General features: G+C 43.9%; 1 protein-coding gene across 3 annotated transcripts in view; it reads left to right on the forward strand.

Annotated features, from left to right (window-relative positions):
- LOC147748685 (A.superbus venom factor 1-like) overlaps positions 1-22,568 on the forward strand; it is a 1,068,833-nt gene that overhangs the window by 874,870 nt on the left and 171,395 nt on the right. For all 3 annotated transcript variants that reach the window (XM_086963563.1, XM_086963565.1, XM_086963569.1), the window contains one exon: positions 1,022-1,073. In XM_086963563.1, the coding sequence (XP_086819689.1) occupies positions 1,022-1,073 (52 nt within the window). The remainder of the gene's footprint in view (positions 1-1,021; positions 1,074-22,568) is intronic.

A 22,568-nucleotide genomic window follows, 5' to 3' on the forward strand; every position in this document is an offset into this window, starting at 1 on the left:
TTTTTTAATCTGGGAACCAGTCAGCGATCCGCAGGTCAACAATATGAATGAGAAGAGCAATTCCAAACCCAATGAGGGGACAAATACTGCATCTGTCAGGGAATCTCAGTCTGAGGGCTGCATGGTGAACATCAGAGCACAACAGTTACTTGGGACTTTCAGTCAGAGCTGATTGCTTACCCATCCTCAGAGATCTGTGGCCCAGGAAGCTCCTCACCAGCTCCTGAGCCTACAACATGGCACAGGATTTGGCAGCAGCAAAAACATTATGGTAGTGATGGCCTCTCAGTGGTGTCTGGTCTCTGCGCTTCTCCACTTGGCTGATGGCAGCAAGCAATACCTTCTCCCTGCTCACAGTTGTGTGTAGCAATACATTACCTCTATTTGCATCTTCTGTTGACTACTTCCTGAGAAGAGGTATTCCCTCAAATCTATTGCTTGCACAAGCAACTTCTTCCGGTTCCATGTGAAAGCAGAATGTATAATCAGGAATCATGACCCTTACAATCCACCCTATTCCCTCTTCCCACATACAGGGAGAAATACATTTCTACACATCAGCAACACTTTCTGAATTTATCTTTGAGGGGTAGGAAATGGAATTAAGACAGTGTTGGCTGGTGTCTAAGGGACTGTCCAAGTCTGATGGCACTGAAAAAGGCTCAAGTATAGCCACTGATAACTTATGCACCAAAAAGTGATCCAAAATAATTTTTCTTCTCATGTAATTAGTATTGCAAGAATGAGAACCAAATAATGATTTGGACATGTTTGGTGCTGTACCCAATCATTGTCAACATAGATTGTTTTCAGCTGCTAGGGATTTTAACACGACTTTCAGTTAAACAGGTTTTCTTGTAAAAAAAAACAGAGGTTTTGAAGACTCTCTACACTGGTGTATTCCTATTATGTACACAATAATGTGGTTATGATTTATATATTTTCTAAAATGTTAAGTTAAACTGCAGCCCATGTACTTGATTTAAATGATATGTACATTTTCTTTAATTTTCCTCTCTAGCTATTAGACCAGAAGGTGCACAACTCACAGTCCTAATTGAAATCTGTGCAAGGTAAGTCACTGTTCTCGCACCCCTAAATATTCACTTTAAACAAAGCACTTATACACTGGCTAATCTTATGTGATTCCTAGCATACGTCAATACACTGAGCCTTACTTTGATTTCCCCTGCTAGGTGATGGTAGTAACCCCCAATTTCAGCTGTTATCGCTGCATCTAATTCTGGGGTTTGCAAGTAACTTCCCTGAAAACAGGGAATTGCATGTATACCCAAGAGTACCGGGTCCAAAAAACCTGATGTCGCAATTGCCCAAATCTGCACACATTTATCACACTCACACACGCTCTATAGATATAGTTGACACTCTAATTTTCTTCTTGTATATATTATCAATACATTACATCAGAAAACAGTGCTAAAAATATTACACACCGCATATTGGACCAGACGTAAGACCATTTTTTGCGGTCGCAAAGGGGATTTCGTCTCCATAGCGACCGCAAAGTTGGTCATCCCAATGTACTAACCCTATTTTGCGAGTCACTAATCAATTAGCAACTCACAAACTAGGGTTAGCGACTTGCTATTAGGAAGGAGCGTTCCAAGGGTGTCCCTTCCTAATAGCGAGTTCATAACCTATGTATGAATGTTTTGCAACCGCAAATGCGGTCGCAAAGCACTCACAGTTTATCATCCTTTTCAGAAGGGTGGTAAAGCAATCACAAACGGGAAAGGGTCCTCATGGGACCCCTTCCCCTTTGGGACTGGATGAGCAAATATTTTTTAAGAGCAGGCTGTGGTCCCACTGCCTGCCCTTAAAAAATGAAACTGAAATGTTTCATTTTTATTTTTTAAATGCATCCCGATTTCCTTTAAGGAAAACAGGCTGCATTTAAAAAAAAAACTGCTTTATTGACAAAGCAGTCCCAGACATGGTGGTCTGCTGACTCCAGTAGGCAACTATCCCTGGGAGTGCCAGCCATTCCCAATGGGTTCACAAATTGTGCCAGCCTCATTAATATTCATGGGCATGCAATTTTTGACCCCTTTGGGAATCGTAAACAGTGTCTGAGACACTGTTGTACATTGGATTTTGCGACTCGCAAATTGCGACTCCCAATTTGTCGCAATTTGTGAGTCGTAATATCCAATGGTCTTACATCTGGCCCATTAACTGCAACTCACTATTGCAGTTGCTGTTTTGTGTTACACATCATTTATTTTTATTTTCAATAACTGTTATTACAAAACTGAAAATTATGTCTACTTTAAATAATGATTCTAATACTGTAAAATGACTACATGCAAAAGAGGTGAGTTATAGTTAATGTGTTGTGTTTTCCAAATTTTCAATATTAGCATGTTTTCTAGTTGAAAATGAAATCAATTATCCCATGCGTAGGGAAAGCAGATTAAAGTAATAAGCCAAGTAGGCAGTATTACATTTCTGAGCATACATTTAACCTGTCCATGCCTTTTAAACCAATCATCATATCATCCACCTTTCCCGGTGGGGAATAAATGTAAATAACATCTGGCTTTTAATGTTTTTTCCCAGACACTAACTGGCTCACCTCTATCTTTCCTCATCTGATAAAGTTCTACAACATCATCCATCATTTCTATTGAGTGTAGTGGGTGTATACTAAAATGGTTATATATTTCTGCTGTTTATTTCTGATCAATGTTTTCGAATTTTCCTGTTGAAACATCCCTTTTTCAATAGTGGCTTGTGCTGCCGGCCGCTTAAAAAAGAATCAGAGTTTGCCCTGATACTCCTACCGCATCCGGGCAAGGAATCAAATATAAAAACAAAATATTGTGGAGGAATGAATAACAAGAAATATATGTCTGTAAGGAAAAAATTAATTAATCCCTATCAATGAGTATTAGATCTCTAAACCTTCTTTCATTTTTTGTGACTCAAATACCAACTCCAAGCGTAATATCTCAAAAATACTTTATCTTTTTAAAATATATCAAAAAAACACAAGCAAAACATATACACAAGTTAATACATACATATACATTTACAAATCCTTACCACCCATTCTTACTAAGTACAGATGATAGTTACAAACAAGGAAACTCCATTCAAAGAACAAACCGAAAAAAGGAAGTAGTCCAGTACACACTCGAGGGAATAAAACAATCCTCCACAAGGTACTAAAGGTGTGTAGTCAATTTTTTATATATCAGTCATGATCTGTGGGACTTCTCCATACTGTAGGGTCGACTTGTTTCGGTCCATTAATTCGGGCCTCATCATTACCAGGACAAAAGGAATACAATGCCTACCTAATAACATACGATTAGTAGTAATGGGGTGACCCTGTGTCCCTCAGAACCTGGGTATTTGCGATATAGAAGGAGTGGTTCTGTTGGGAAAGAGGCAATTTCTTTTGTACAATGTATAAAATACAGTATGACTGTTCACTTTAGTAATAACTAATATTACAAACAAGTGATACACAGGTTCAACAATATTTTTTAAGAACCTATTCGTAATACTTAGAACACACCACAAAGACCAGCGATTTACAGTAAAAAACGGAAAATTGGATTGTATGTCAGTCAGTCAGTCAAATACAATTTATTCGATTTTTTTAAAATCATAAAAGGATTAAAACATTTATGTACATACATAAGAACATTATAAAAGCATCTACATCATGAATTACAAAAACACCATAGGGAGCAGCATAATCAGGTATGTACACATAATCATAATATACACTGCGTGAATAATTTGTGACTAACAAACATACATTGTGCTAGGTTAAAGTGCACTGTTTTGATTTAATTCTAGTTGCCGCTACTGGAAAGCTGGCCATGGAGAATATGGTCCGAATGTTATTCAGGCACTGTAGCTGGACTAGAGCCGGCATCACATAGGTGAAGCCTGCCTCCCTCAGGATGGGTACCAGATATTTTCGCCTTATATCAGAAAACAGTCCGCAAAACATGACAAAATGCAGGTTATCCTGCGTTGAAAATTTATCACAGCTACAAACAGGACCCTCCTCAGGTTTAGCCCACGTTTGATAGTTACCCAGGTGGTAATGGATCAGATTGAACCTAAATTTGATTAGAAGCAGTCTATGGAAGGGCCTGGTTACAATCGTGAGGTATGGCTCGAGCGAGGGAGAAGTCATTAGCATTTAATGTGTTCTTACAGAGGGTTTTACCAATTCCTGCTCTTCACAAGCCAATCTAGCCCTATCCAAGAAATGCCTTTTGGTCCAATTTAGGTCCTCCCTCCTAATTCTAGATGGTGAAATAAAAAGTTCAGTGCGTCCTAGCAGGGAAAAGGTTTTTCTCAAGTATTCCAGCCAGGGTATTTTCCTGACACAGTCCAATGACACAACATCAGTTAAGATTGCTTGGTTAAGATTTAACTCCTGGTTGAGCCACGTCTTTACCCAAAATATTAGAGGGGCCAGGTTAAGTTTGTCAGTTACATAGTCCAGGCCCACCTCGCAATGTATTGAAAAGGTTGGTGTGGACTGCGGGACAGACAAAATGTGTCTCAAGAACCTATTCTCAGCCCTTTGAATCAGGCCGTTAGACATATATCCCCATAGGGGTGATCCGTACAAGGCAATTGGAATGCATGTGGACTTGTAGATTTTCAAAAGGGCCTCCATAGGCCTCGCCTCTAGCCTCTTCAAAAACCTCATTAGAGCAGACGTTGATCTGGCCATGGATATGCTCTTTGCCCTCACCTGGGGGCTCCACGTACCCCTCTCATCAAAAAGCACCCCCAGGTAGGGGAAAACAGCAACCCTAGAGACCACGTCACCCTTGCACGTAAAGGTTTTTCTTTTACGTTTAATCCTATGATAGCCGACCACCATTGTGTGAGACTTTTTGGTGTTTATTTTTAGGTCCAATCGGTCCATGAAAATGCCAAAGGAGTCCAGCAGCCGCTGGAGACACACCCCGGTGCGAGCTATTAAAACCGCATCGTCCGCGTATAGGAGAGCTGGTATTTTGGCTCCTCCTACACGCGGAACGCCCCCCTCCACTAACTCAAGGTGATTGCCCAAGCCGTTGATGTAGATGGTGAAAAGGAGGGGGGCCAGGATACAACCCTGGCGCACCCCTCGCTCCGACTTAAAACGACTCATGCATCTCCCCACCTTTGTGACCCTGATTGTTGCGAACAGGTCCTGGTGAAGAGACGCCGTAAAGTTTACTAGAGATATATCAATCCCAATCTCTAAAAGGATTACCCAGAGCTTAGCACTGTTCACCAAGTCGAAAGCAGAGGAGGGGTCTATGAACGCCAAAAAAAGCGACCCCTCCCTGGCTACCGTGTATTTGGTGATTAACAGATGTAAATTAGAGCACTGATCCAGGGTACCCCTCTTGGCTCTAAAGCCGTACTGAATGTTCGACAATCCCCCATCTCTCTCGATGTTGTCCCTTAACTTAAATAATAAGACTCTGTCTAGTATCTTAATCGCAGAGTCTAAAAGAGAGATGGGTCTATAGCACCCCGGATCTTTATGCTGCCCTTTTTTAAAGATTGGCACAATTATTGATGTAGCCCAAGTAGTAGGGAAGGTATTCCCATTTGCTGCCCTAAAAACTTTAGTGAGCATCCCCGGCCCAAAGCTTTGGGGAAAGTCTATAGAGATCGGCCGGGACACCATCAGGTCCCGGTGCCTTGTTCTTGGATGTCTCCATAATGGCTCTCTCCACTTCACCCTGGGTAAAAATAAGGGAAGCAGACCCGGGTACTACCCGTGGGCGTCCTTGAACTGCAGAATCTATATCCCCATACACGTGCCTAAAGTGCTGCACCCAAGTATCGTCAGGGATGACGCAGTCCATATCATTATTATCTGAGTCAGAGAAGAAAGGCTGGTTTATTATGGCCCAAAACTGGGAACTGTCACGCAGTACATTGACAGAAAGTAGTTTTTCCCAAGCTGCATTTTTTAGGATGATCTTTCTCCTATTTGTTTTTGACTTATACTCCTTCCTTAACATAGCTACAGCTGTCTTGTCTCTCGGGGTAGATTTAAGTGCTTGCAATAACGCCTTATGGGCTCTTGAGCAATTAGAATCAAACCATCTATGTTGTTTAATACCCCCCGAGCCTGACTTGACAGTAAGTGCCTTAGATATTTGTATGCATATAGCTTCAAAGGCACCCATGATCTCATTGTTAGTAGCGTTCGAGTCCTGACAAATCAACATATTACCCTCAATATTCGGGAGTAGTTCCTCCAAAAAGTTTTCGGGAACCACCTTCGCCCATTTCAGCCTTCTTCCTTGATCCATGGGGCTTAAGGCCGGGCCAGGTTGAACTTCAAGTGGCTTAACTCTCAAGGGGCCTCCCCAATATAACTCGAGCAATACAGGATTGTGGTCACTATATATCGATACAATTGTTTTGTAAGACGCAACCCTGTGTAAAATGCCTGAGGTCAGGAAGATGTAGTCTATTACAGATAGTTACAGGTTAGAGCCTTTATAAGTAGCTATTCTTCCCTCTCCCTCTGTGATATTTGATTCAAAGGGATTAAAATTGGCCAACATTTCCTCAAGAGCCTCCCCTGCCTTAGTATGCTCAAAGTGGGGAACCATTGAGCATACTGGGCCCTCAGGCTCCCCCATATTGCACATATTATTACAGAGATGAACATTATTTAACCGTTATTAAAAAAAATTCCAGGGCAGCCATGTGCTCGTTACCATTTTCCCTGGCCCAAGAATTATAAAAATTAATTAGAATAATTTTGTGACAAGGGGAAACCTTCCATTCCACAATTAAAAGATTTGGAGAGCAGGATTTAACCATGTGGAGGGTGCGCTTAAGTTTTAATGAAAAAAAGGTTATAAGGCCACCCTTGGCCCTGCCGGCAGGACTTGAAGTGGCCGGGGCAATAAAACTGGTAAAACCACCCAACCAGAAACTAGGGGAGGTGTCCCACGATTCCTGAATCGCTATAATGTCGTGACTGCCAACAAAGTCAACCCAGGCTGCATCTGTCCTCTTTGCTCTGGTCCCAGCTACATTCCAGCTGATAATTTTACAAACAGCTGGTACATCGGTAATGGGAGCCCTCAGGGTGGTGGTCATACCCGGGGCTGACTGTCAGTCCAGTTCCTCTAACTCTGAGAGTGGGGCAAAGCGATTACTTAGAGCTGGTCCAACACCTCTCGTGAATATGGGTAAAGGTGGGGGAGGAGGAGCCACCCGGGGGCCTATCCCCCTACTAGGGAGATGTGTGTAAGTATAGGCACCTGCTCTATCCCCTCCAGCTGGACGATTCTGGCTTCCCCCTACAGGAACATGACGGTATGCCCCAATGTAAGTTGCTGATGGCTGTAAAAATAACCCAGGGGTACAGGCCTCATGTGACCTGAACTAGAAAGCTCCGAGCCATCCCAAAACAGGCTATCAGCCTGGTTGTAACAATTAAAATTAACTACCACACAATCTCCTTGAATAGTCTTAGGGCACATCGCAATCCACCCCACCCTTCTAACCATAATGATTCTGCTTGAGATGTTAGACCCGCCACTACTAAAGTCATCGCACCAGGCTCTGGCCTTTATTAAAAGATCCCGAGCAGATTCGCACTGTCCGCCATTTAGTGGTGGAACACCCGTGAATATTGCGACTAAAGGTGCGGCCTCCGGGGGCAGGTTCAGTTTCACCTGTGATTCTTTTACTTGCCTGCTTGGGACAAAACTAAGGGGCCGTGAGTCCTTACCCGTGGACCGTGTGGCAGGGTGTATAGTCTCACTGCTAAGGGGAGCTGTGTCTAGGACCCGCTCCCATTGTTACCTGCATCCTCCCCGATATTCCCCCGCAGCTGACCACTGTTGCCAATACCCTCCATCGGGCATGTGCCCTGTTGGACTGTGCCCAGGCTATGTGATGCTGGTGCTGATGTATGACCCTGTACAATTTTATCAACCAATGCACATTTCTTCAGCAGACCTGTGAGACAGATGTTTAGAGTTTCTACGATGTCTTTGGCAATGCCCACTAACAGGGGCTCAATGCATTTTACAAATAACAATTCCAAATGCGCACCCAAGTTTTTGTCTGACACATTTGTGGTAATAGCAATGCCCTCTGTTTTTTTCCGTCTTTTCAAGTTTTGCTTTGGTTCTTGCCGACTTGGTTGAGAGGTCATTCCCGAGATGTTCAAGAAGGGGGAGCGGGTGCTAGTAGCACAATTGGTGGTGGGTTGACCACGATCACCTCTGGCTGTAAAGGGATGTGAAATAAGTGGGCAGTGTCAAAAGAGTTGTTACTGTTTAAAGACGTAATAGGGCCCAGCCCCAGCTCGTGCTCGGCGCTTGCATTTTCTTTTGTTAGTGCTCCCACAGCAGAGGAAAGGTATGATATGATGCTCTCAGAATGTCTTGGAACGTTTGCATTTCCCCCCCCCCCGTCTCCCTGTAGATATTTCTTGCGCTTACCCATTAATCAGGCGATGTCAGAGGGTAAGCCCAGCCCTGCCTCCTCCTGCCCTGGGTGGCCACAGACGGCCCGCCCTTTGCCCGGGCTTAGCCCGGCGCCGCCCGCGTGTGTCCGCGACACGGAGGAAGCTGCCGCAGTTTAAGCACCTCCGGGCGCGCAAAGACAGGAAGTGGGCGGTGCTGGTCGCTGTGCTGGCTGGGAGCTGTAGTTTGCCCCCCACAGCGGCCGTGCAGTGTGGCAAGCAACGGCGGTGGGGGAAACACACAGGGTCAGGGCCCCAGGAGCGAGTGTTGCGCCGAGTGGTGGTAGGTCTTCCTCGACCCTAGCAGAGTCTCCTATGTTCCCCTCTCCTCAGTGGAAGCTGCCGCAGTTTAAGCCCCTACGGGCGCGCAAAGACAGGAAGTGGGCGGTGCTGGTCGCTGTGCTGGCTGGGAGCTGTAGTTCCCCCCCCACAGCGGCAGTGCAGTGTGGCAAGCAACGGCGGGGGGGAAACACGCAGCGTCAGGGCCCCAGAAGCGAATATTGTGCCGAGTGATGGTAGGTCTGCCTCGACCCTAGCAGAGTCTCCTATGTTCCCCGCTCCTCAGTGGAAGCTGCCGCAGTTTAAGCGCCTCCGGGCACGCAAAGACAGGAAGTGGGCGGTGCTGGTCGCTGTGCTGGCTGGGAGCTGTAGTTCCCCCCACAGCGGCCATGCAGTGTGGCAAGCAATGGCGGCGGGGGAAACACGCAGCGTCAGGGCCCCAGGAGCGAGTGTTGCGCCGAGTGGTGGTAGGTCTGCCTCGACCCTAGCAGAGTCTCCTATGTTGGATTGTATGAATACATATTATTTCAAAAAGGCTGTCAATAAAACAATACAATACACAACAATAAGGAGATTGAAGTGCAAGAAAAGTGACTTGTGGTGATAGGTGAAAAAGTGCTGCACATATATTACATGAAATGGATAACATAAAAATTGGTTATGTTGAACTGTCCATTGTTTCAAGCATGAATATACGTACCCTATGTAATTTTTTGATTAAGTAAGGGAAGCTGCATGGTCTAGTCTGGTTACAACGTTGACGTTTCGACCCTAGGGCAGAGCGCAACTTATTCTGCATCGCAAGCGGATCTTCATCAGGACATGGAGTGTGGATAGACAAATGTAGACAGCCACAGGGATGAACAGGCCGTGATGTCCTGTTGGGTGGGTGGGAAATTCAGTTGTGGATAGTAGACCTACACCTGGTGGTTGTGGTCTGGGGAACAATTTGTATCTCTGGTGGGTGCCACCAGCCGGTTGGAGACGAGCTGCAATTATGCAAATGCTGCCCTCAAGTGATCGTTACACTGAGAACCGAATGTAACGATCACTTGAGGGCGGCATTTGCATAATTGCCGCTCGTCTGCTGGAGCCCATCAGAGATACAAATTCATGCTTGAAACAATAGACAGTTCAACATAACCTCTTTTTATGTTATCCATTTCATGTAATATATGTACAGCACTTTTTCACCTATCACCATAAGTCACTTTTCTTGCACTTCAATCACCTTATTGTTGTGTATTGTATTGTTTTATTGACAGCCTTTTTGCAATAATATGTATTCATACAATACAATTTTCAGTGTTTGACTATGAATTGCTGGTCTTTGTGGTGTGTTCTAAGTACTACGACTAGGTTCTTAAAAAATATTGTTGAACCTGTGTATCACTTGTCTGTAAAATTGGTTATTACTAAAGTGAACAGTAATACTGTATTTTATATATTGTACAAAAGAAATTGCCTCTTTCCCGACTGAACCACATAATTACAAAATAACATATGCAAATCAATATCATCTGTATTACAAAACTTGAAATGAAAATACGAATTTACGTATTTGGGAGTACAGATCGCAGAGTGCATTGGCTGGACGCATCATGTGGATAAAGTAGTCTTAAAGCACCAGCAGCTTTCAGGTGCTCTAAGGGGGGAACACCGTAAATCAAAAACAAAACCTATAAAACCCGCAAAGACAGTGTATGATGCGAAGGTTTTGGGTGCCACTCTATATGGTGCGGAGCTATGGGCTTGGGACAGTCTGGTGGCTCTTCAGACTTCCGAGAACAAGTTCATGCGAGGGATTACAGGACTCCCACAGAGCACCCCCCTAATCCCATTGTTCCTGGAGCTAGGTAGACGTACGATTATAGACAGAGCTCGATTGCGCCCAGTTCTTTACTGGAGACGCCTCTGGACGACTCCAGAAATAAGACAATACGCAGAGGGCTTTCTATGGATAATCAAGGAAGATATCTTCCACAAGATAAAATGGTTAAAACATCTGAAGACCATGTTAGTAAATCTAGGGTTTTCAAATCTTTGGAACAACCCCGAGGGAGAAATCTTCCCTAGTAAAGAAGCCCTCAAAGAACAATATTGGGATTGGGTGGGTGATAAGATGCTGAATGACACCAGGGCAGACTCTATGTCTGGTCGTTTCCTGGAGACAAAAATTTTTCCTGTCCTAGAAAATTACTGGGATAACATCACGGTACCTATGGACAGGAAACTTGTCTTTCAGTTAAGGTCAGGTTCTATTCCCCTTAAGAAATTGACATCTGGCTGGCACAGACCCACCAACAACTTATGTCCAGCTTGCGAAAATGCCGAGGAGAGCATAGGCCATTTTCTCTTCGTATGTCAAGCCTACGTAAATCCGAGGAGAAAATGGCTCTCACCGGTATGTAAAAACTTGGGGACACGAGACAGTGCAGTGGCTTTAAGAATCCTATGCACAACAAACCAGGATTCGATAATCATAGGGGTAGCCAAATACATGGGTTGGGCTTGGGCGATTAGACGACGGTCCTTGGGGGGTGGCAGGTAACCAGGTATTCCTTTTAACAAAGTTTTATGTAATATTATTGGTATAAATAGTTCTTGTGAGTAAATGTAGTATGAGCTGTACTCTATGTTTAATTAATTTTTATTCTGTAACTATGTATTTTTGTGTAACTGTTTTGATTTTATGTGCTTTTATGAGAATTGTCTCGAATAAAGCTTATACAAACAAACAAAAAGAATATACATGACAATTCAAAACCTCACTTCAACAAGCTACCAAGTATGCAAGACAAAGAATACCAACCACAGTAATGTGTTAAGAAAAAGAAAGTGACAACATACTGTTTTAAAACTGTAAATACCAAAATGTGTCTTGTATAAATAATGAATAAATTACTGCCAAAAAACACATACCAGTGTATACTCCCTAAGCACTAGCCACCAGTGTCTGATAGAAAGAATGAAGTATCCACAAACCCAGATAGATGGCTAAAGCAAGTATAAACTCTACCATTTTTTGCAGGAAGACTCAACACTTCATATAAATACTATGGAAAAAATTCTCTGCTGAGATGTCTGAATAATGGCACTAAGACTGAAAAAATAATACAAGGTATAAAAATAAACTGGAAATTCTCTGGATAAGATCTTGCCAAGAGAGTCCAAAACCATTGGTCAATATCGTGACCAACCTGTAATATGAAGCGTGGCAACACTGCTCAGTGAGCAGGCCGCAGCACAGGCCACAATAGAAAAAGGGATGTTTCTGACCACCCATAGGGTGGTCGCATCCTAATTTGGCGGGTGGAACAGCCGATTACTAGTCAGGAGGATTCCATTCCACTGCGATGTTGGTCGAAAGCTTGTCCAACCGACATCATAATAAGCCCCTTTGTTTTGAAGTTCCAAATATCCATTTAATTATTGGTGAAGTCCATTAAAGCATTTTGTGCTTTATTCTGAGTGATAACAACTTTTGGACAAATATTGGTGTAAAAAACTGCATCAAAGTATTCAGATTGTATGTAGTCGGAAATATTGTTAACATGTGTGGTATTGCAGTGCTATAGAGCATTAATTTAGTTAATCTAACTGCAATGATGTTGTTTTCACTAAGTATAATGAGTGTAGCTGTTTTATAATTGTTGAATGATGTCTGGAGAGCATATTGATGTGATGGAATTTCGTGCCACACGTGAATTCTGAGGCAAGTTAAGGATCCTCCTTGTAGGTTAGTAATCATGCAAAATGGGTAGGCGTCTATATGTACAAGAAATGCAGGTGTATTGATTTACAAGGGTCATCGAAGTGGCAATGGTTGTTGTTGGTATTTAGCACTGTTGGGTTGTGTTTATAGCCCACTTAGTGTTATAAACCGATGAAATGTAGGTCAGTTTTTATAAATTATGTTATTCAATTTTCAATTGGTTTTCACTACCATATGGCTAGATATGGGTGTTTTACATGCCTTTGTAGTACATCTGCAACTTTATAGCATCATACTAGTTTGTTTAGTGACATCATTGTAGCAATTGCCCATATTTTGCTGCATTTGTAGCCCAAAATATATGTGAGCCAATTATTGTCTTCCTTTTTGGAATTTGTGAATGTAGAGTGGTTTTCTACTGGCCTATGATGTAACCCTTCATGTATTTTTTAGGGGGTGATTGTTGCTCATTCTTGTATTTCAGTGCAGGATCAAGATGGTTTGTGGATGGGTTGTTAGTCACAGTTTTATTTTTTAGGGGAGAGAACATGAGAAGAAAGCCTATGTGAGTGCAAAATTAGGTTTTAAAGGAGTATGGATTACATGGATTATGGAAAGGGGTTTGAGATGACATCATACTCCCTCTACATTCCTCTGTTAGTACATATGAATATCTGCACTGTATGTCCTTCCACTGTGGTGGAATTTATATTGGCTACTTAACTGCAGTGAGATTACAATTGGAAATAAAGAACACATATTCTAAGTCAAGGTCTCTGTTTCCCAGTACACATTTTGTGTTCTCTAAGATTTCTCAGAGATACAAGTGGAAATGGTCTTCTTTGAACACATCATCTGACATAGACGTAGATTATCAGTGCACAGTGCACAAGGCCCTGAAAACTCACAAAGTCAGATCCTCTGGTTATACAGACATCAGACTGTTCTGTTCTCTTTTCTTTCCCATTTATTTGATTAATGACAGCAAAATATTCTCCAAAGATGACATACGGAAAACTATAGTGTCTTTTGTGGGACTTTTAAGAAATACCTAAACAATGTATATATCACTCTGTTATGTTCCCTGTTGTGTTTTTCTTTCTCTTTTTTCTGGTCATAAGCAAAAGCCTACACCTATGACCACGTCAGCTACGAGCTATTACGCTCTCTGATGAAGAAGTGTAAGACCATCTACTCACCCTTACTAATTCTTAGGTGCTCTGGAAATAAAACCACCTACTCACACTCTGGTCCTGATGAAGGCCAACTGCCTCGTATGAGCATTTTTTGGCCCAAACAGGTCGACCTTCCACTTAAGCACCACCATTTATTTTTAATCATATCACTCCCCTGGTCAATGAACAGTCTTTATAGAAAAGGAGATATGTTTTTACCACTTTCACGACTGCCATCACCCAGACAGTCTTTCTCCTGGTGGAGGATGTTTAATGACTTGGAGAATGGAACCCTCAAGTGAGTATAACCCTATGATGACATGCTCCACCCTAACACACAAGCGGAGAAAAGACAAACACCACGTACTGTGAAAGTGTGGTGGATGGTTTCCAATAAAATGATGTTTTTGAGACTCTAGTTTGTTGAAACAAGTGATTCATTCCTCATTGATTACAAGATTGATAATCCAGAAGCTGAATGAATCTCTGCCCTTCTCTCCCTGATATTTTTCATGAGCTTCTTTAAATGGTGCTAAGTTTGAGAAAACTTGTAGACATGTTTACAAGACAGTTTGTGCACGGCCCCTCCCCCGCCTCTCCCCACCACCTCGCAGCCCTCCCTCGGCAAGCCGCAACTGACGTAGTAGACAGTAAATGCCTTGTGTCCGACTCCGCTCGCTGCTGCCTCGCAGACAGTAGGGGAGGGGTGATCATGCTTATACCCTAAAGGAGTGGTATTGGGATCCTCAGTCTGCTCTTGTCACCCATCATCTTCTGTTCTGCGGTCATGATTAGCCCTGCAGTGGGTGAGTGGAAGAGGCATGCACACCTCCAAGTAACATTAATGCTGTGTTTCACATGATATTGCAGTGCTTTAGTTTTACCATATCTACAGAGCTACTCTTGTCGTGTTGTTCATGCCTGGGCGTAGTTCGTGGAGTTTCAGTAGACGGTATTCCATAAAGTGCAAAAAAAACTCCACGGAGCTCGGCAAGTGGCAGAGTGCAGGACATTGATAATTGTAAGGGGGAATTTCAAATGTAAATTTGTTCCTAAAGTGGGATTGGAAAATCTGTTTGAAGATGAGGATTTGACTAATAACATCCTCCCTCTGGAAGCAGATCCTGAAATGCCCTGTACAGATGCAGCTGCAGCTGCACAACTTATTTGATTAACCTCAGGGCAGGGACTTAGGGTCTGTAACGGCCGATTGCCATCAGATAGACTGAGTGCCCCTACATTTAGCAGAGGCTTTACCAAGAGCAGCATTGACTATATAATGGTTTCGGCCAATTCATGGTCTAATATCCACGATTTAAAAGTGGATGTCAGAGGAGACAGTGACCATTGCCCTCTATGTTTAACATTAGTAGGTTCCCTCTTCTATCTCACAAACAGGATGCATAACGAAAGTAACCTAAGCCAAATTCAACCAACAATTAGTAACAATCCTAGAGCCCTGAAATGGCCATCAATAGTGGGTAAAGATGAGGAGATGGCAAGGATTTACAATACCTTTTTAGATGGCATCACACCCTATATTGAACTGCTGATTCAAGAGATTCCTATAGTGCGGTTCCATCTCAAAATAAAAGACAAACTAAAATTGATTTTGAGCAAGATCCCCAGAGAGAATGGGGTGGGAAATAGAGCAACACATACCTCAGCCAACCAGTGGTATACTAGTGAGGGTTGCAAAGCAAAGAGTGATCTCATAATGGCTGCAAAATCACAATTTGAAAAAAATGGGAAAAGGGGTTTTGAGCACAATTGTACCTATCCTGTATATTGCCTAGTTTTTTTATATGGTGCCACGGATCAGAGATTCTTTTCCCTAGACCTCCTAGAACAAAAGATTTGTTCTAACATACAATTTTTGCAACAAATGATCCAGCACACAAATCAATGTATGGAAAATCTGTACAATAATGGTCACTATACATAAGTCAAAAAATGAAAAAAGTTCAGTAGCAGAGTCTTTGGATGTTTTTTTTGGAAGTTCAGTCTTTATTTGATTCTTCACACATGTAGCCAACGCGTTTCGTCCTCCACGGACTTTTTCAGGGCTACAAACAATATATATACATATACACAAAATTAATATATGTACAATAAATACAACATAATAAAAAACATTACTTTCCACATTTCAATTAATTACGACATATTAAAAGGAACCACAACACAATTCAAATGATGGTTTCTAGAAACTTGTGCAAACCTTGTTGAGTTCCAATTCTTCACAACACATTTATTTACATATTTTTTACATATTTACAAGGAGCACACCAATAACATTGTTGTACACTAAAACCCTGCTACTCTCTTCATTGCATAACTAGGAAAGACGAACAGAGGTGGGCCTATCAACCTCATTATATATAACATTTAGGTGGGCTTTGGATTTTATAGTACTATGTACTAGTTGATTTAGCTACTATGTAGTTATCTATAGTACAGAGAAATTTTTCTCATGATTAAAAAGCCTAACGGTTGGCTTACCAAATAGAGTGAACTATTCTTGATACTGAATAGATATATGTTCTTCCATCCAGTCAAAAGGCAATGTTATTAAAACTTATTCTAAAATAAAAGGTTTACAGCCATATAAGTATTTAGCATATTATGTGGCCGGTGTTGTAATTATGATCACTTCAAATATAAGCGCCTACCGTTTATTTGGTGAAAGACAGACACTTCAATTTCATTAAGTAAGATGACTCGGGTCAGATAGCCCAGTGTAGCAGGAATCTAAATAAAAAATAAATATACTTAGAACCTTTATCATTTTTTATTATTTTTAGGTTTGGTCTATCACAGGAATGAATTGCTGTACCTCCCTCAAGAATTAATGCCATGCCACCCGTGAAGATATAAACAGCCACATTTACTGCGTGGATCAGTTTTTAAAAGAAAAAAATAAAAATAATATAATTCAAAAGACCGATTTATACAAAGGATCATCTTGAGCACATTGAGGTGTTTCCTTCTAGTGAATGGCACCAGCCATATTGTGGTGTTACAATATCCTTAAATGCCTATGGCTAGGGATGGGCTAGTATCTCAAAAGCTGGAGGGAATGCAAAGTTCCCAATACCCAAATTATTTAGTTTAATCTATCACAAGAGTTAATATCATACCTCCTTCAAGAATTGAAACTATGTCACCTGCAGGGATATAAACAGCCACATATGCTGTAAGGGTCAGATTTTTGAAGAGATTAGTGATAAGATCGATTTGTAAAAGTGAAAAAGAGGCAGCCATATTGTAAAGATGCAGTATCTGTAAATACATAAGGCTAAGGATGGACTAATATCTCAAAACTAGAGGGAATACTAAGTACCAAGTGCCCAAGTTTCAAGGTCTATAATCAAATAATCGACTAGGGAATATCAAGCATCGCTGTTCGTGGGGCATCTATCTATTTTAAAACGCGTAATTATACTAACAGCGTTCAACTTACTTGCAGGAGTAGATCAAGCCGGCTCCATCGCGTGGCGTCTTCTCTTGTGATGTCTAAATCACAGAGAAATCAGGCGCTTTTATATGGTGTTTAATTGGTAAATTAGTGGCACCTGCGATTATTTTTCGCCTAACCTCATTAGGGATCGAGCAATTCATCTGTAAAACGGGCGCCATCTTAAGCGTCCCGAATGCATCTATTACTATACTATACACGCACACTGGCCACGGAGCTCTCACCATGTTTACAAAATAAATTCAATGGAAACCCATCAGGTCCATATTTCGATCGAGGATGAATGGAACCAACAATTAAAAACATTTGTTATAAAAACGGTATATTGTCATGTGAATAATAATGCAGCTCTATCTGCTGTACGATTAATCTTTATAAAGGTTAACCTAATTTTTATCCATATGATTGTAGTTGTATTCCGGGTAATGTCATCGTGACCCGGACACGCCATTTTTGTTAGGGATCCAATTTTACTTTGTCGCATGGTTTTGGGCGCCATCTTACAGTGTATAAACACTGTGGTTCCCGGTAGCACAAGACCATGCTACCGTAGATCGATTGTGAAATCGATCTACGGTAGCATGGTCTTGCGGGTGGCATGTCATTAATTCTTGAGGGAGGTACAGAAATTAATTCCTGTGATAGACCAAACCTAAAAATAATAAAAAATGATAAAGGTTCTAAGTATATTTATTTTTTATTTAGATTCCTGCTACACTGGGCTATCTGACCCGAGTCATCTTACCTAATGAAATCAACTAGTACATATTACTATAAAATCCAAAGCCCACCTAAATGTTATATATAATGAGGTTGATATGCCCACCTCTGTTTGTCTTTCCTAGTTATGCAATGAAGAGAGTAGCAGAGTTTTAGTGTACAACAATGTTATTGGTGTGCTCCTTGTAAATATGTAAAAAATTATGTAAATAAATTTGTTGTGAAGAATTGGAACTCAACAAGGTTTGCACAAGTTTCTAGAAACCATCATTTGAATTGTGTTGTGGTTCCTTTTAATATGTCGTAATTATTTGAAATGTGGAAAATAATGTTTTGTATTATGTTGTATTTATTGTACATATATTAATTGTGTGTATATGTATATATATTGTTTGTAGCCCTGAAGAAGTCCGCGGAGGACGAAACGCGTTGGCTACATGTGTGAAGAATCAAATAAAGACTGAACTTCCAAAAAAAACATCCAAAGACTCTGCTACTGAACTTTTTTCATTTTTTGACTTATGTATAGTGACCATTATTGTACAGATTTTCAATACATTGATTTGTGTGCTGGATCCTTTGTTGCAAAAAATGGCTGCAAAATCAAACAACGTTATAGCTTTAAGAGACAAATGGGCTAAATATAAAAACGTATTACTGCAAACAAAACAAGCACTGGCGTTGCCAATAGGTCTCGCAGTAGGAAAGTTGGAGACATTACAATTGCAAATAACAATGCCTTTTATTTTTGTTTTCATTTTAGAAACATAAAGGGCTTTGTCATTTACAAAACCAAAGCTCCAACTTTCCTACTGCGAGACCTATTGTGCACTGCACAGTGTGGGTGAAAGTGGCACTGTGTGTGTGTGAGTGGCTTTGAGTGAGTTGCGTTGCGTGTGTGAGTGGCGTTGCATGTGTGAGCGTTGTTGCGTGGGTGAGTGGCGTTGCGTGGGTGAGTGGCGTTACGTGGGTGAGTGGCGTTGCGTGTGTGAGTTGCGTTGCATGTGAGTGGCATTGCATGGGTGAGTGTGGCGTTGCGTGTGTGAGAGTGGGCTTGCGTGGGTGTGAGTGGCGTTGTTTGTCTGAAAGTGGTGCTGTGTGGGTAAAAGTGGCACTGCGTGGGTGTGAGTGAATTTGCGTGAGTGAGTGGCGTTGCGTGGGTGAGTGGCGTTGCGTGGGTGAGTGGCGTTGCGTGGATGAGTGGCGTTGCGTGGGTGAGTGGCGTTGCATGTGTGAGTGGCGTTGCATGTGTGAGTGGCGTTGCATGTGTGAGTGGCGTTGCATGTGTGAGTGGCTTTGCATGGATGAGTGGCGTTGCGTGGATGAGTGGCGTTGCATGGGTGAGTGGCGTTGCATGGGTGAGTGGCGTTGCGTGGGTGAGTGGCATTGCGTGGGTGAGTGGCGTTGCATGGGTGAGTGGCATTGCATGTGTGAGTGGCGTTGCATGTGTGAGTGGCGTTGCATGTGTGAGTGGTGTTGCATGTGTGAGTGGCGTTGCATGTGTGAGTGGCGTTGCGTGGATGAGTGGCGTTTCGTGGATGAGTGGCGTTGCGTGGATGAGTGGCGTTGCATGGATGAGTGGTGTTGCGAGGATGAGTGGCATTGCGTGGGTGAGTGGCGTTGCATGGATGAGTGGCGTTGCGTGGATGAGTGGCGTTGCTTGGATGAGTGGGGTTGCGTGGGTGAGTTGTGTTGCGTGTGTGAGTGGTGTTGCTTGGGTGAGTGGCGTTGCTTGGGTGAGTGTGGCATTGCGTGGGTGATAGTGGGCTTGCGTGAGTGAGTGAGTGAGTGGCGTTGCGTGGGTGAGTGGCGTTGCATGTGTAAGTGGTGTTGCGTGGGTGAGTGGCGTTGCATGTGTGAGTGGCGTTGCGTGGATGAGTGGCGTTGCGTGGATGAGTGGCGTTGCGTGGATGAGTGGGGTTGCGTGGATGAGTGGGGTTGCGTGGATGAGTGGGGTTGCGTGGATGAGTGTCCTTGCGTGTGAGAGTGGTGTTGCTTGGGTGAGTGGCGTTGCGTGGATGAGTGTGATGTTACGTGGATGATAGTGGGCTTGCGTGGGTGTGAGTGGCGTTGCGTGTCTGTAAGTGTTGCTGTGTGGGTGAAAGTGGCACAGAGCCTTTGATGTGGCCTGGCGCAGGAGAAATGCTGCTGCTGCTAATTAAATATAAAAAGTGTTTAGGGACTCACAGCTGCCGAGAGTAACAAGGCAGTGCTGGGAGGGGGGCTGCGCACCAACTGAAGTGCTCTGGTTGCACGGCCTGCGGCCGGCCGTGTGAAGTGATAAGCCTTTGAAGTACACAGACATGCTGTGACGGAGGTGTGAGAGGTCTGGCAGGGAACAGATGGCCTGGTTGTGAAGCAGGGGGCGGGGCAGCGCTGGGGAAGCCTGTGGGAGGGTGATTGATGCCTTTGATGTGGGGAGGGAGGAGAGCCTTTTGCGAGCCTGCAGGAGAAATGCTGCTGATGCGCGTGCATGTTTAATCACGTGATTCACGTGAACTTAAAGAAAACCGCGTCTGAAAGCCCGTGGTTTGAAGAGGGTTTTGGCCACTTGAATTCTCGTTCCCTCAATGCGCTTGCGCGCATTGTAGGTCACGCAGTAGGAAAGTTGGAGCTATTACAATTGCAAATAACAATGCCTTTTATTTTTGTTTTCATTTTAGAAACATAAAGGGCTTTGTCATTTACAAAACCAAAGCTCCAACTTTCCTACTGCGAGACCTATTGTGCACTGCACAGTGTGGGTGAAAGTGGCACTGCGTGTGTGTGAGTGGCTTTGAGTGAGTTGCGTTGCGTGTGTGAGTGGCGTTGCATGTGTGAGTGTTGTTGCGTGGGTGAGTGGCGTTGCGTGGGTGAGTGGCGTTACGTGGGTGAGTGGCGTTGAGTGTGTGAGTTGCGTTGCGTGTGAGTGGCATTGCATGGGTGAGTGTGGCGTTGCGTGTGTGAGAGTGGGCTTGCGTGGGTGTGAGTGGCGTTGTTTGTCTGAAAGTGGTGCTGTGTGGGTAAAAGTGGCACTGCGTGGGTGTGAGTGAATTTGCGTGAGTGAGTGGTGTTGCGTGGGTGAGTGGCGTTGCGTGGGTGAGTGGCGTTGCGTGGGTGAGTGGTGTTGCGTGGGTGAGTGGCGTTGCATGTGTGAGTGGCGTTGCATGTGTGAGTGGCGTTGCATGTGTGAGTGGCGTTGCATGTGTGAGTGGCTTTGCATGGATGAGTGGCGTTGCGTGGATGAGTGGCGTTGCATGGGTGAGTGGCGTTGCGTGGGTGAGTGGCATTGCGTGGGTGAGTGGCGTTGCGTGGGTGAGTGGCATTGCATGTGTGAGTGGCGTTTCATGTGTGAGTGGCGTTGCATGTGTGAGTGGTGTTGCATGTGTGAGTGGCGTTGCATGTGTGAGTGGCGTTGCGTGGATGAGTGGCGTTTCGTGGATGAGTGGCGTTGCGTGGATGAGTCGCGTTGCATGGATGAGTGGTGTTGCGAGGATGAGTGGCATTGCGTGGGTGAGTGGCGTTGCATGGATGAGTGGCATTGCGTGGATGAGTGGCGTTGCTTGGATGAGTGGGGTTGCGTGGGTGAGTTGTGTTGCGTGTGTGAGTGGCGTTGCTTGGGTGAGTGGCGTTGCTTGGGTGAGTGTGGCATTGCGTGGGTGATAGTGGGCTTGCGTGGGTGTGAGTGGCGTTGCGTGTCTGAAAGTGGTGCTGTGTGGGTGAAAGTGGCACTGCATGGGTGTGAGTGGCTTTGCGTGAGTGAGTGAGTGAGTGGCGTTGCGTGGGTGAGTGGCGTTGCATGTGTAAGTGGTGTTGCGTTGGTGAGTGGCGTTGCATGTGTGAGTGGCGTTGCGTGGATGAGTGGCGTTGCGTGGATGAGTGGCGTTGCGTGGATGAGTGGGGTTGCGTGGATGAGTGGGGTTGCGTGGATGAGTGGGGTTGCGTGGATGAGTGGGGTTGCGTGGATGAGTTGCCTTGCGTGTGAGAGTGGTGTTGCTTGGGTGAGTGGCGTTGCGTGGATGAGTGTGATGTTGCGTGGATGATTGTGGGCTTGCGTGGGTGTGAGTGGCGTTGCGTGTCTGTAAGTGTTGCTGTGTGGGTGAAAGTGGCACAGAGCCTTTGATGTGGCCTGGCGCAGGAGAAATGCTGCTGCTGCTAATTAAATATAAAAAGTGTTTAGGGACTCACAGCTGCCGAGAGTAACAAGGCAGTGCTGGGAGCGGGGCTGCGCACCAACTGAAGTGCTCTGGTTGCACGGCCTGCGGCCGGCCGTGTGAAGTGATAAGCCTTTGAAGTACACAGGCATGCTGTGACGGAGGTGTGAGAGGTCTGGCAGGGAACAGATGGCCTGGTTGTGAAGCAGGGGGCGGCGTAGCGCTGGGGAAGCCTGTGGGAGGGTGATTGATGCCTTTGATGTGGGGAGGGAGGAGAGCCTTTTGCGAGCCTGCAGGAGAAATGCTGCTGATGCGCGTGCATGTTTAATCACGTGATTCACGTGAACTTAAAGAAAACCGCGGCTGAAAGCCCGTGGTTTGAAGAGGGTTTTGGCCACTTGAATTCTCGTTCCCTCAATGCGCTTGCGCGCATTGTAGGTCACGCAGTAGGAAAGTTGGAGCTATTACAATTGCAAATAACAATGCCTTTTATTTTTGTTTTCATTTTAAAAACATAAAGGGCTTTGTCATTTACAAAACCAATAGCTCCAACTTTCCTACTGCGAGACCTATT

The sequence above is a fragment of the Lissotriton vulgaris genome, chromosome 1_1 (assembly GCF_964263255.1).
Source record: "Lissotriton vulgaris chromosome 1_1, aLisVul1.2, whole genome shotgun sequence".
NCBI classification, from domain to species: Eukaryota; Metazoa; Chordata; class Amphibia; order Caudata; family Salamandridae; genus Lissotriton; species Lissotriton vulgaris.